This window comes from Sinocyclocheilus rhinocerous, unplaced genomic scaffold (genome assembly GCF_001515625.1).
Source record: "Sinocyclocheilus rhinocerous isolate Xijiao unplaced genomic scaffold, SAMN03320098_v1.1 scaffold3824, whole genome shotgun sequence".
Classification (NCBI taxonomy): Eukaryota; Metazoa; Chordata; class Actinopteri; order Cypriniformes; family Cyprinidae; genus Sinocyclocheilus; species Sinocyclocheilus rhinocerous.
Genome location: NW_015641015.1, coordinates 331,602 through 345,772, shown reverse-complemented (window position 1 = coordinate 345,772; position 14,171 = coordinate 331,602). Strand labels below are relative to the sequence as shown.

The 14,171-nt window shown below is 39.7% G+C and overlaps 2 protein-coding genes across 2 annotated transcripts in view; both read left to right on the top strand.

The window, feature by feature from the left end:
- Positions 1-8,953, top strand: part of LOC107753730 (ligand-dependent nuclear receptor corepressor-like protein) — a 21,854-nt gene extending 12,901 nt beyond the window's left edge. The window contains exons 3-7 of the mRNA XM_016569944.1: positions 6,947-7,026; positions 7,317-7,449; positions 7,794-8,087; positions 8,176-8,272; positions 8,407-8,953. Coding sequence (XP_016425430.1) covers positions 6,947-7,026; positions 7,317-7,449; positions 7,794-8,087; positions 8,176-8,272; positions 8,407-8,953 — 1,151 coding nt within the window. The remainder of the gene's footprint in view (positions 1-6,946; positions 7,027-7,316; positions 7,450-7,793; positions 8,088-8,175; positions 8,273-8,406) is intronic.
- Positions 8,954-9,080: 127 nt separating this feature from the next.
- Positions 9,081-13,928, top strand: LOC107753729 (uncharacterized). Its single transcript, XM_016569943.1, has 5 exons — positions 9,081-9,304; positions 9,649-9,942; positions 10,031-10,127; positions 10,262-10,637; positions 13,896-13,928. The coding sequence occupies exons 2-5, from the start codon at positions 9,711-9,713 to the stop codon at positions 13,926-13,928; spliced, it is 738 nt and encodes a 245-aa protein (XP_016425429.1). The 5' UTR covers positions 9,081-9,304; positions 9,649-9,710.
- Positions 13,929-14,171: the final 243 nt, after the last annotated feature.

The following is a 14,171-nucleotide window of genomic DNA, read 5'->3' as shown; positions in this document are numbered from 1 at the left end:
GTAAAGAAATGCTTATATTACTTCACTGGCCATCGGAGCGAACCAACCCCGTGACGTCACACGCGGTGGTACTGCAAGATGGCGGCGCCCTTGCTCTAAAAGCTATAACAAAACAACCTTTTTTCTTTAAAATGGTTACATTAATCATGTTTGTTATATATTTTTTAATCAAAGTGGAAATCACTTTACTAAATGTAAACTTGACTGACTGCTTCATTTCCACTTTAATTGCCTACATAGCCTAATAAGCGCTCAAGCACATTCATAAAGCTTGCCACAGCGCACCGGCAGAAGTAATGATTATGAATGTGTCGGGAAAAACAGTAAAGAGACTGCATTAACATTTTAATAATTTGATAAACTAGTGTTTTCGGTTTAAGAGATGAATCGGCGACACTGACTCGTCATCTCCGCAGTAGTGATGCAGCTGTAATACATGTTTCATACGGATTACATAATCGGAGAATTTGTCTTCCATTTGAATTGGTTCATTTGAAAGTAGACATTTCACTCTATATAGATATATTTTTAATGTCTGTAAGGCGAAGGTATACACTGAGTTTCACGCTCAAATTCATGGAGGCCAAGATGGCAGAAAGCACTGTTTGCTTTCATTATTTTACAAAAGCGTGTTTTGTTGCTAATACTAACATATTTTAGATGATAAGCCATATTTGAGGTCGATGAATGATAGGTGAGTATTTGGATGTCCTGCCCGATGTACTGTATTACCACAAAGACCAGCCATTAACGATCTGTCCGTCACGGACTGTGTGACTTCGCCTGTGGATTTTTTTTTTCTGCGACTAATAACATTTTGGTCGACAAAGCCTCTTTTGGTCAACTAACGAATAGTCGGCTATTAGGGACAGCCCTATAGTTTACTTAGGGCTGCACGATAAATCAAAATGAAATGTCATGTGCATCTTGTCAGTGAAGCACGGTTCTGTGATCAGTAGTAAATCTCCATCTGAAGGCCCAAGATTTTTTTTCGTCCTGTTTGTCGATTTTTTTCCCCCCCGTCGCTCCGCGAGGAAAACAAGCCGTCCAATTAGATTTGAGCTTAGATCACGTGCGTGGAGCAGCTGCTGTTGCACAAAAGCGTGAAAGTGGTGGCGCTGTTTCAAAAACCAGTGTAAACAAACACCGAAGAAGAGTATTCCGAGAGAGGAGAGAGTGGATGCCGAGTTCTTGTTATCTTTGGTAGCCTACCTGAGAACAGATTATTTTCGCATGTTCTTAAAGGGGGGTCATATGATGCGATTTAAATTTTTCCTTTCTCTTTGGAGTGTTACAAGCTCTTGGTGCATAAAAATACTGTTCTTTTTAGCAGCATCATATGATCCCTTTAATATAATTTCTGTTAATTCTCCACTGAATTATGTGATCTGGAGAGCACTGTCCGTTTTCTTCCTAATGCGCGAGTGTTATGACTTATTAGTCAGAGCGCGTTCATTCTAGATCTTCGAGTGAAACATTTTTCTGCACAAAATATGAAAGCAAATAGACATGATTATGACTATATATTTTCTGTATGTGTTTTGTATGCAACTCATGGTATTTTTATAACAATTGTTTGACAAATTGTAAGCAGTGTAGCGTTATTAAACATACAAAAAGTGGATGTCTGCCTATCATAGAATCCCAACTATAGATTACAATCTTAAGATATTAGAAGCACTCGATGATGGTTTAAAGGGGGTTTTAAGCAAATACGTTAATAATTACTGTGAAGAGAGGGGCGGGGCCGAGAGCCGGGGGAACGGAGCGAGACCGGTGAGTGGCGCAGGTGTCGCGCATTTACTCCACCGGCCTCGCTCCGTTCCCTCGTCAAAATTACATATATTTTCAAGTGTAGCTTGATGCAAATTGTACCTCTATTCATATGTTAGGATGTATTCTAATAGCATTATGGATAGTTTGTGTTTCTGGTGTAGAACCAAACTTTATTTATCTTAATTGAATGCTGTATATTGAGCAGCGGACGATGTTAAATCCATATACGAGATGCATATCTGAGGAAAAATGCATTGCTGGTTGGCGCCACCTAGCGTGCAGGTGTGAATTAGCAGAAGGTGATCAATCATTTCGCGCTCGGTGTGAAAGTACCGTTCATCGGCGATTCGCCTCACATTTTCGCATCACGCTCAGTTTGAAACGGCCTTAAAGCTGCTTTGAAACAATCTGTATTGTTAAAAGCGCTATATAAATAAAGGTAAAAAAATAAATAAAATAAACACAGGACTAAGACAATATATGATTTAGGCCTATCTGAGATCTTATTATAATTATTACTATAATTTTCATTATAATAAAGTATTTAATAATGCAATGCTAATCGTAGGCCTGGGCGATAAAACGATTTCGATATTTATCGACGGTATACCTTCATCGATATCGATAGAAAAAATGTTCGATATAGCGCACGATATAGGCACGTACTCTGTGATGCAGACAGCTCACACAAACACGAACACATGCTGAGTACTGTGCCTTCCTGTGATGAGGAGATTGTGAATAAAGAATGAATATTAGTCGAATTTAAAATAAAAATTTGCATTTGAATGTTAGGAGTGCATCAGGGAGCGTCATTAGTGGAGCACGAGATGCGGTGATGATGATGTAAGTGAAGTTGTTGCATTTTAATGTTTTGTTAGTCTAGCCCACGAGACGCGCCGCTGCTGCATTATTCGTTCAAAATATTAGAGAAATATAGTAGCTCAATGCGTAGAAGATCTTGATTAGCTAGCGCTGGGCGGTATGACCAAAAATGAGCCACTGAGAAGCTACGCAAACAGCTTTCGTTATTGCAGAACGATGTCTTTGATTTCATAATCGCGCGATTGAATTTTGTGTAGCTTGTCAGTGAACTACGGCTCTGTGTAGTAAATGCTGCTCCATCTGAAAGCACATGATGGAGATTTACTACTAATCACAGAACCGGCTTTACTGACAAGATGCGCATGACAATTGTATTTGATTAATCGTGCAGCCCTATAATTTACAAAGTCTATATACTGCCTAGACCCACTGTCTTTCTAGAACCGATAATCAGAAGTAAACGATGATCAGAGTTATACACAAAGACACTTGCTGGTCATCAACTACTGGTGCAGTGTTGTAACTTGCAGAAAGCATCACTGAACAAATAACTTTTTGAGCTGATTCAGATTTTTAATTCCCTGAAATGAATCCAAATCCCCATCCACAGCTGCTGGCCATTGAACTGAAAAACAGATACCATGAATGCACTGTTAGTCGCTATGTACATTTATGGCAGATATACAAATCAAATATGCAAATGCAGAGGTCCTTCAACCCTGCTCCTGGGACCCACCGTCCTGCAAAGTTTATTTCCAACCTGCTTTAGCACACCTGCCTGACCAGCAAACCAGCTAATTAAGCTTTTCAAGAGATCCAGAAAAGCTTAATTAGCTGGTTCTGGTGCATTTGATTAGGGTTGGAGCTGAACTCTGCAGGACGGTGGGTCCCCAGGAGCAGGGTTGAAGACCTCTGTACTAATGTATACATGAGTAAATAAAATTGGTAATTGAAATACTGAAAAACAATGCCATTTTCCCCCTGACCAGTGGATGGCAGTGTCACCAAACTTGGTGCCAGATCATAGTAAAGATCATGAGAGCCTTTACACAGACTATGATGCGTTTCCACACTTATTAACATCATTAATCTAGAGAGATTCCAACAGAGGGCGAAGTGTATAGGTGTGTTCGACTTGGAGCAGCACCACGCAGACGATCAGCATATGACATCAAAGCACCACGAGAGAGATTCGAAAGCATGCAGAGCCGTCTGTTCTCTGTAGCTCTCGCGGTGCTTTGATGTCATACAACGATCGTTCTGCGTGGGTTAAGGCTAGAAGGGATACGTATGGCGCTACTGGGCATGTGCACATCAATACAGCGTAATTTTTGTCACACTGTACAACAATAATTACAATTTTTTCATTATTGTAAGGGCTAGGTTTAGGGTTGGGGTAGGTGTAGACGTTAATAAAACACAATCTAATGGGTAGAAAATTAATTTCATTGTTCGTTTCCGGTCGGAGCTGTATCCCTTCTAGCCACAACCTTCTGCGTGCGCAGTGCCGCTGCATTAGATCATATCTAATGATCGCTGCATATCACTTTTATGCGGATGATACACAAATATATCTGCCTCTGAAGCAAAAAGATATGAAAGGGTTAGGAAATCTGTTTGCATGTCTAGAGGACATTAGATCTTGGATGTCTTTAAATTTTCTATGCTTAAACTCTAGTAAAACAGAAGTTATTGTGTTTGGGCCTCAGGTGAATAAGGCTAATGTAAACCATAATCTGGGATATTTGAACTCCTTTATCAAACCAACTGTGAAACACTTGGGAGTCCTTTTAGTTTCCTACTAGGCCTGGGCGATAAAACTGTATCGATATTTATAGACGGTACACCCTCTTCAATAACGATAGAAAAAAATGTTTGATATAGCGCACGATGGAATGTATGGGAATACTGGGGAATACCAATATGGCGGCTCGGCGGCTTCACTTTCATGACGTCATGAGCAATCCAGTTCTCTATTATAGATCAGTGCACAGAACGCATATTCAGCGCATTTTTTAGACGGACAAATATGACTGCTGTGCTCACGTCTCACAGAAGAGATGTATAGAAAGCCATGAAAAGTTAAAACAGTTTAAACTTTTAGAAAACACGTCACGAATTTGTGGAGATTTATTCCTTTTCACTGCGTCTCTTATGTTTTTAAATGCAATCTGTGTGATGGGCGATTCGGCTCTTTGTATTAGGCTAAGCAATGCATAAATACATGATGCTGTTTTGCATAATTGTTTATGCAATTTACGAAGTTGTTTGATTTATGAGTTAATTTAGACGTAATGACAGTTATTTACTTTGCGTTGGAAATTTAATGCGAGGACATTAGATCTTGGATGTCTTTAAATTTTCTATGCTTAAACTCTAGTAAAACAGACGTTATTGTGTTTGGGCCTCAGGTGAATAAGGCTAATGTAAACCATAATCTGGGATATCTGAACTCCATCAAACCAACTGTGAAAAATTTGGGAGTCCTTTTAGATTCCTCCCTAAAATTTGATCAACATATTAACACAGTAGTGAAGTCGTTTTTTTTCAGTTAAAACTTCTCTCTAGAGTCAAGTCTTGGCTATCGTTTAAAGATCTTGAGAGAGTTAAACATGCCCTTGTCTTGTCGTGTCTGGACTATTGTATTTCTTTATATGTTGATCTACCCCAGTCTTCTGTATCACGACTCCAGATGGTTCAAAATGCTGCAGCCAGGTTTTTAACTGGGGCTCGCAAGCAAGAGCATATTACTCCAATCTTAAAGACTTTAAACTGGCTCCCAGTGTGTTATAAAATTGATTTTAAGATATTGGTATTTGTTTTTAAATCCCTAAATCATCTGGCACCCTCTTATCTGTCTGACTTATTAAAAGAAAAAAAGCCAACAAGATGTCTGAGATCTACAAAAAACTACTCTTTGTCTCAGCCTAGATCCCGATTAAAGGCAAGAGGTGATCGTGCATTGGCAATAGTTGGGCCGAGGCTATGGAATAGCCTTCCTTTATCTGTGAAAACTTCAAATTCTGTCTTGAGTTTAAAACTAAATTGAAATCTTATTTTCTTACTTTGACTTTTTAAACTTTGTTTTTTTTTTATTTTTATTATTATTCTCATTGACATTATTGTTTATTATTGTTTTTATCTTATTTGTACAGCACTATGGTCAACTGCTGTTGTGTTTATTGGTGCTTAATAAATACATGAATGAATGAAAACGATATGCAAAGTAACAGCACTTTATTTTATTTCAGAAAGTATTTTTTCTACTCATTTTGTTGAACATTTGACTTATATTCATGTGCAAGTTTAGGGTTTTCGTACTTGAAAGTTTCATGGTTTAAGGTACTTGAAATAGACACTGTGTATGTGTATGCTCCTGAAATAAAAGTTCAGAAAGATGTGATGCATTGTTTTTGTTAATATGACTCTTCATATACAGTCTCTTTTAAGGGTATAATCAAGTATTTTCCATTGTCTAGTCTTTAATATGCAAACAAAAATCGCAATAAATTTTAATAACGAATCGCAATATATAATATATAGTCGCAATACTCAATTATCGCAATATATATTGAATCGGCACACAAGTATCGGGATAGTATTGAATCGGCAGATTAGCGTATTGTCCCAGCCCTAACTTCTGTCTATCTTCTGACCATAATCTCAATTTATTTATTTTTTTTGTAAAGTCATAGAAATGCTATCACAATGTTGTTTTCTCTTGCTATTGTGGCAAATGAAAATTCAGAAATTATATTTGTTCTAGTTTTCTGTTCACCACTATAAAAGTTAACTATGATGACTTCGGCTGATGATACACGGAGCAAGTTTTTGAGCAATTTTGCTGGTCAACTTTTTTTGAGCAATGTTGCATGGGCACTTTCCCACTGAGAATGGGTAACAAATGTCTATATGGATACTTTAGATTGGTCGTGAGCCCTGTGTCTCACCTGGTTGACGGCAACATTACCCAAAGTTGCCCAGAAACACTGCTCAAAATCTTGCCCCGTGTATCATCAGCCCTCCACTTCTGAAAACCCCGGAAATTTGAAAAAGGTCTGTTAGTTGTATGTTCTACTCTAGTTGGATGATCAACATGACAAATTCAAAACATCTGGTCCAGCCAATGATACTAGACCAAAGGGTTCAAAGATACAACCAAAACAATATCCTCTTTGAGCTGGTGGTGGCACTAGAGCTCGATGGCACTGGTCAAAGGATGCTTTTGATTGACTGTTTCCATTTTACTTACCCAAAATGGACTGTAAAACTGGTAGTTTTTTTTTCCCCAAGTTCCCTTTCTTGCACACACAGTTGAATTTTGCCTCTTCTTTTGGATCCACAGATTTTAAGCCTGCAAGTGTGTCAAATTGGTCATTTGATGAAAATTGTCTTTTCTGCTGCTTAAGACGAGAAAAAGTGAAGGTAGTTTTTTTTTTTTTCATTTACACTTTCCCCCTTTTTCCTGATATGTCAAGGCACCTTGGAAGAACCGTTTTGATCTTTTTTCTTTTTTACCTTAGGCTATCTGTTTTTCCTGTACTAGCTATACTATTTAAGTCATGTGGATACAGTGCTTTCAGTGATAGCATTTTCAGTGTTAATTTAATTTTCCATGGTTTTGGAATGAATTAAGTTGTATATGTGTCTCTTAAAAGTATGTAAAAACACACACCTCCACCCTTCATTCTCTTTGTATTTTCCCCCATGAACAGGAACATGTAGTTGCACTCAACAAACAAATTGTGGAAAGTGGAGGAAAGCCTTTACTAGGTAAAGATCCTTCTAATATCAGCAGACTTGAGTGGCAATCAGAGGAATTCCTGAATGCAGTGTTACACAGGAAAGGTGAGCATCCCAGCACATAGTCAGTCATTTGTGTGAAAATTAATGGTCAGACATGGTGCATTATAGTGATGGAAGTGACTGCAACGTTTGCTGTAGTAAGTTACTGGTACTGTCCAGAGTAAGTAAATCGATTAATCTCTCACAAGTTTTAATGTGCATTTAGCAGAGCTATTTACCCCAAGCCTGAATTTTACTTTCTAGTCTGTTCTTATCAAAGTGTCCTATTTCCTGGACATTCAAATGAAGTCCTTGTCAACTGTGATGTTTATTTTCAGTCTTTGATGTTTATTTTATTATACGGTTCGCTTTATTTTTAACAACATGTCTAATTGAACTGTCAACAGAATACGCGCCAAGAATTCCAGATCCTCACATCCCTGTGGTAGCTTGTGGTATCTTGCAGCAGATGATTAATAAGTTAGCTTCATATTATACCTCAAGAAACAACTGCTCTCAGGACTCCCTTCAGAACAATGGAAAAAAGGACCAAAGCCTTCTGAAAACTAGCTGTATCACTTCATCCACTGCTGTCAAAATAGACTCCGTTGCTTCTGCTCAGGAAAAGTTCGTCATGGTGGACCAAGATGCCCCGCTGGACCTTTCTCTGAGAAAGATCAAAGTGGAGGACTTTGAGCAAGGTGCAGTATAGAATTATAAATATGTAAAGAGCTACTAGTTAAAAAGAAATTGGTTTATCTTTGTTTTGAATGATTTGTGTCTCTTTAGATGGAGTTCTTGATCTTTCGACTAAGAAGAATTTTAACAAAGGCCATACATCTTTAAGGAATTCTCATGTCAGCCCAACTACACATTTGGTCAAAAGGTAGATCAGGATATATACAGTCTCTTTTTACCAGGTTTATATTATTTGCTTGTCACATACAACATACATTTCAGTATTATACAGTTGAGAATGTGTCATTTATATTTCAATTTTTTTTTTGCCTGGTCTTTCAGGGACTCCATCGACCTGAGTCTTGCTCAAGTAAAAGATCTACAGTCTGTGAACACTTTGGAACTGTTCATGTCAAAGCTGTGTTTGCACCACCAGCACCAAATAGTTGATGCATTAGGCTTCTTACAAAGCGAAGTCAAGACTGTGGCTGCTTCCAACCATTTCCAAGCACCCACACCAGATTTGTCTGAGAAGCAGGCAACAACCAGCTGCAGTTATGCATCGTTTGAAACCAGCTCTGAGATTCAGCAGTCTGAGAGAACATGCTCCGTGGATGCTGCTGTGAGCGTTTGTAAGACTCGAGAGTCATCTGTTGTCACAAACAGTCAAAAGCCTATTGCAGAGGTGTTAAAGGCTGATGTTTCCAGTGTTGCATGGGTAATGACTGAAAAACAAGTTGACATTGGCAAAATGGAAGTTTTGTCATCTTCATCTTGTGGAACAGGTGTTGAGTGTGGAAATACAAGTTCTGCAACAGAATTGTTTGTCATGACAACACTTTCCCCCCTTTTCCTGATATGTCAAGGCACCTTGGAAGAACCGTTTTGATCTTTTTTCTTTTTTACCTTAGGCTATCTGTTTTTCCTGTACTAGCTATACTATTTGTTTAAGTCATGTGGATACAGTGCTTTCAGTGATAGCATTTTCAGTGTTAATTTAATTTTCCATGGTTTTGGAATGAATTAAGTTGTATATGTGTCTCTTAAAAGTATGTAAAAACACACACCTCCACCCTTCATTCTCTTTGTATTTTCCCCCATGAACAGGAACATGTAGTTGCACTCAACAAACAAATTGTGGAAAGTGGAGGAAAGCCTTTACTAGGTAAAGATCCTTCTAATATCAGCAGACTTGAGTGGCAATCAGAGGAATTCCTGAATGCAGTGTTACACAGGAAAGGTGAGCATCCCAGCACATAGTCAGTCATTTGTGTGAAAATTAATGGTCAGACATGGTGCATTATAGTGATGGAAGTGACTGCAACGTTTGCTGTAGTAAGTTACTGGTACTGTCCGGAGTAAGTAAATCGATTAATCTCTCACAAGTTTTAATGTGCATTTAGCAGAGCTATTTACCCCAAGCCTGAATTTTACTTTCTAGTCTGTTCTTATCAAAGTGTCCTATTTCCTGGACATTCAAATGAAGTCCTTGTCAACTGTGATGTTTATTTTCAGTCTTTGATGTTTATTTTATTATACGGTTCGCTTTATTTTTAACAACATGTCTAATTGAACTGTCAACAGAATACGCGCCAAGAATTCCAGATCCTCACATCCCTGTGGTGGCTTGTGGTATCTTGCAGCAGATGATTAATAAGTTAGCTTCATATTATACCTCAAGAAACAACTGCTCTCAGGACTCCCTTCAGAACAATGGAAAAAAGGAACAAAGCCTTCTGAAAACTAGCTGTATCACTTCATCCACTGCTGTCAAAATAGACTCCGTTGCTTCTGCTCAGGAAAAGTTCGTCATGGTGGACCAAGATGCCCCGCTGGACCTTTCTCTGAGAAAGATCAAAGTGGAGGACTTTGAGCAAGGTGCAGTATAGAATTATAAATATGTAAAGAGCTACTAGTTAAAAAGAAATTGGTTTATCTTTGTTTTGAATGATTTGTGTCTCTTTAGATGGAGTTCTTGATCTTTCGACTAAGAAGAATTTTAACAAAGGCCATACATCTTTAAGGAATTCTCATGTCAGCCCAACTACACATTTGGTCAAAAGGTAGATCAGGATATATACAGTCTCTTTTTACCAGGTTTATATTATTTGCTTGTCACATACAACATACATTTCAGTATTATACAGTTGAGAATGTGTCATTTATATTTCAATTTTTTTTTTGCCTGGTCTTTCAGGGACTCCATCGACCTGAGTCTTGCTCAAGTAAAAGATCTACAGTCTGTGAACACTTTGGAACTGTTCATGTCAAAGCTGTGTTTGCACCACCAGCACCAAATAGTTGATGCATTAGGCTTCTTACAAAGCGAAGTCAAGACTGTGGCTGCTTCCAACCATTTCCAAGCACCCACACCAGATTTGTCTGAGAAGCAGGCAACAACCAGCTGCAGTTATGCATCGTTTGAAACCAGCTCTGAGATTCAGCAGTCTGAGAGAACATGCTCCGTGGATGCTGCTGTGAGCGTTTGTAAGACTCAAGAGTCATCTGTTGTCACAAACAGTCAAAAGCCTACTGCAGAGGTGTTAAAGGCTGATGTTTCCAGTGTTGCACGGGTAATGACTGAAAAACAAGTTGACATTGGCAAAATGGAAGTTTTGTCATCTTCATCTTGTGGAACAGGTGTTGAGTGTGGAAATACAAGTTCTGCAACAGAATTGTTTGTCATGACAAAGACAACTACTGATAATCTGGGAGCAAAAAAAGTGTTAGGTTCAAGCATTCAGCAAATTCCAAGTAGCAGTTCTGTAAAGAAGTGTCTATGCAGTGCGGAGCGATGCTTGCCAACTTGTACTGCGGTGTCTGATCATGCAGATTTGTTGAAATGCACACAGAAGTGCTTTGCACAAAACGAAGATGCTGTTGTGAAACCCTCCACAATTCAAAAGACATCAAATGTTGTTGTACCAATATCTCCAAGAACAGCCAGGAAAAGCAGAAAAGGTTCTTGCCTTATACAAAGGAATGGCTCTTTAAGTTGTCTCATAAATGATCCGGATAGCCATTGTGACATAGTTTATATCAGAAAATCAATTACAGAATGTCAGCCTCAATCTCGTAATCGACTGCATCCACGACAAAATGCCCGAAAGAGCACAAGGGGGCACAAATATGTGGAGGAGTACTTGGAACTAAAAACAGTCCGTACCTTAGCTCGTAAATCTATAGGCGATTCTAGTGGGAATTGTCCAGCTCATATGCCAGACGTGCACGCCTCAGTGACTCCGAAGCAGGTCCTTTCTAAGTCTGGCAGTGTACCTCTAGTAAACACACTTTTTGCAGGGGATTGCATGAAAAATGTTATTCCAAAATTACCATCGGAGCAGATAGCGGAGAATGAAATGCCAGGAGATGTCGTAAAAGTAACAAGTCTGGGTCTGATGGTTGAAACCAGTCAGACGGGTAAAACTGAAAGTAATGGCCAAATATTCAATGAACTGTCAGGTAATCGGAGTGAATTAACCATGCAACCAGATTTGATCTCAGAGAAATGCATGGACACTGTAGAAGAAAGCACAGAAACAACAGAACTCACTGTACAGAAAGACGGATGTGACTCCCAAATTGGGCCCATGCCAGAAGAGGTGGTATGTGGTACAGAAAGAAAGGCTGAGTGCGAGGATAAATCATTGGAACCATCACTGATCCATGTGTCCCCTAACATGGCCAAAGAGTGCTGTACTGATGAAGTCGACATAGAACCGAGAAATGAAAGGGAAATAAAAAAAAACACGGAAGTCGAGACTGCAGCAGATGTCCAGGAACAATCCGAGGCATCAGAAATAAAAGCAAACACTGAGGAGGATAGAGGTGCTCAGGAACAAGTTGTACATGACAAAGCAAACTCTTCCGAACTACCAGTGAAGAATCAAGGAGATTCAGCGGTGTCCAGCCTGACTGAAGTCTCTACTGTACAACCACTTGTAAAATGTAAAGAGAAGGATGTGGATCTGCATACTTCAAAAGTTTTGAATGCAAAACATGCAGTGCCCTCAGACAGATGCTTGCGTAGTAGAAGTAAAGGCAGTGTTGACGTAACAAAAGACTCTATGAAGTGTGGTGCTTCTGAACTTGTTGATCATGCCAATGATAAAAGCCCAAAGACTCATTCTACTGAAACAAACGTGCATACTAAGCAGGAGCCTGATTTGAAGGCTGTCGACATTCTTGAAATGGCACCGGAGGTCCCGGCTGCCAAACCTTGTAATAGTCTGGTTGTGGATCATGCAGTCAAAACAAGACCAAAATCAAGAACCGCAACCGCTGTTGGGAGAGATGAGCATCCAAGTCCAGGCATCAAAGTGAATAATGATTTGCCAAGTGTTTTGTCACCTGAGGTTCTTCCAGAGACTGTAAGCACCACCTCCTCCCCAGAGAGTGGAAAGCACGACAAACTGAACAATCAAACCTCTGAAAGCACTGAAAAAATGCCACTTAGAAATAAAAGTAGTTCCGTTGAGCTGTCTGTTAGCGGGCCCTGTTCACCCATCAACAAGTCCTCACCAAGTTCTGAAAATATGCTTTTGAGAAGCAGAAGTAACACTGAAGGGCCTTTAAGTAGCAAGTCGATCAGTCCGACAGAAGGCCGTTCAGAGAAGCAAGGGCAAATGCCTTTAAGAAATAGCAGCTCTATTAGTGAGCAGGCATCTAATAGAGATTTGTGTACATCTTCCGAGGCAGTAACGCATATGCCTCTACGAAGCAGAACTGTTAACTCAATTAAACCGACTGTTACTAAAGATTCTCCTGTTAAAAGTTCCAGTAAAAATTTAATCAGTGAACAACCTGTCAGTTCGCACTCTAGTACTACCTGTAGAAAAAACGAGGCCAATGGGCACATGCCCTTAAGAAGCAGTGCCAGTTTAATTACAGAACAGCCCCGTAACAATAAATCTGCTATCGTAGATGCATCAGAAAGCCCTGGACGCGTGTCGTTGAGAAGAGGGAATGTAGCTAATAGTGAAAATTCCTGTGGCTCAACAACAACCCCTAGTAGAAATAAACGTCCTCTGAGACCACAAAGGGTTTCAGCATCAAGTGGGGAAGCTGAAGAAAGCCCCTTGAGTTCAAAACGTAAAATCCAAAAGCAGAAGCATGTGGAGGCCCAAATAAGAGGCTCACTGAAATTGCCAGATGAGTCCTTCCGCATAGCTAGTCTTCAGATGACCGAACCTGTTGTTTGCAGTCCCCCAAAATTTTTGGAGGCGCTAAGGGGGGAAGAACACCAGCAGTTGATTTCCAATTTAAATTCAAAGTTTGATAAAATGCACAAAAGTTGGGTTCCAGTGGACAAGGAGGGTCAGCCTGCACCAAAACCCAAAAACAAGGCAGACAGGCTTAAAGAAATCTGGAAAAGCAAACGCAGAGTACGAAAGTCAAGGCCATTGGAACAACAAAAGTTATCCGCTGTGCAAATGCTATTCATGAAGCCCTTTGACTTGTCCAGTATCTGCAGGTGGTTCCTGCAGTCAACTGAAACTAAATCGCTTGTAATTGTTAAGAAGGTGAACACCAGACTTCCTTCTGAAACACAGTTGTGTTTTCACACTTCGGCAGCAGGAGCAGGGTCCTCTCACGGGATATTTCCCAGCCTCCAGGCCGAACGGTTGAAGAAGCACCTGAAAAAGTTTGCTATTGCATCACCGGTGAAGAACAACCCCAAGAATCAAAGGCTACTCTCCAAAGCTTTAGGTCAGGATATTTTTGCGATGAGAAGTAAAGAAAAGCACGAACCGACGACTGCCACACGAATCTGTACAAAGGCACAGAGTCTTGCTGGAGTGACGCCGGCACAGGCATTTTTGCCTTTTCAGATGAAAATGTTAGGGAAGGACGATTTGGGATGATATCCATTCAGACTCGGTCAGTGTGGTAGTTACCTACATTTGCATCGTTCTCATCATTGTAACTTGCATCATTCTGATCTAACCGCGGGAAAACGAGGCGCTGTTGCGCGCTCTACAAGCTCAAGCGATTGCTTATGAACTAATGTTGATGAATTATGACAATGTTTACTATACGATATTTATATGGTGATATGTTTTAGACGGTTGTAAGAATGCATATTTTATTTCCCTCATCATCTGACC

Coding starts and splice junctions, on each gene's coding strand:
- LOC107753729 (XM_016569943.1), top strand. CDS start 9,711: ATGATTAATAAGTTAGCTTCATATTATACCTCAAGAAACAACTGCTCT. Junction 9,943..10,030: donor AGTGGAGGACTTTGAGCAAG/GTGCAGTATAGA, acceptor GTGTCTCTTTAG/ATGGAGTTCTTGATCTTTCG. Junction 10,638..13,895: donor ATGTTTCCAGTGTTGCACGG/GTAATGACTGAA, acceptor TTGCCTTTTCAG/ATGAAAATGTTAGGGAAGGA.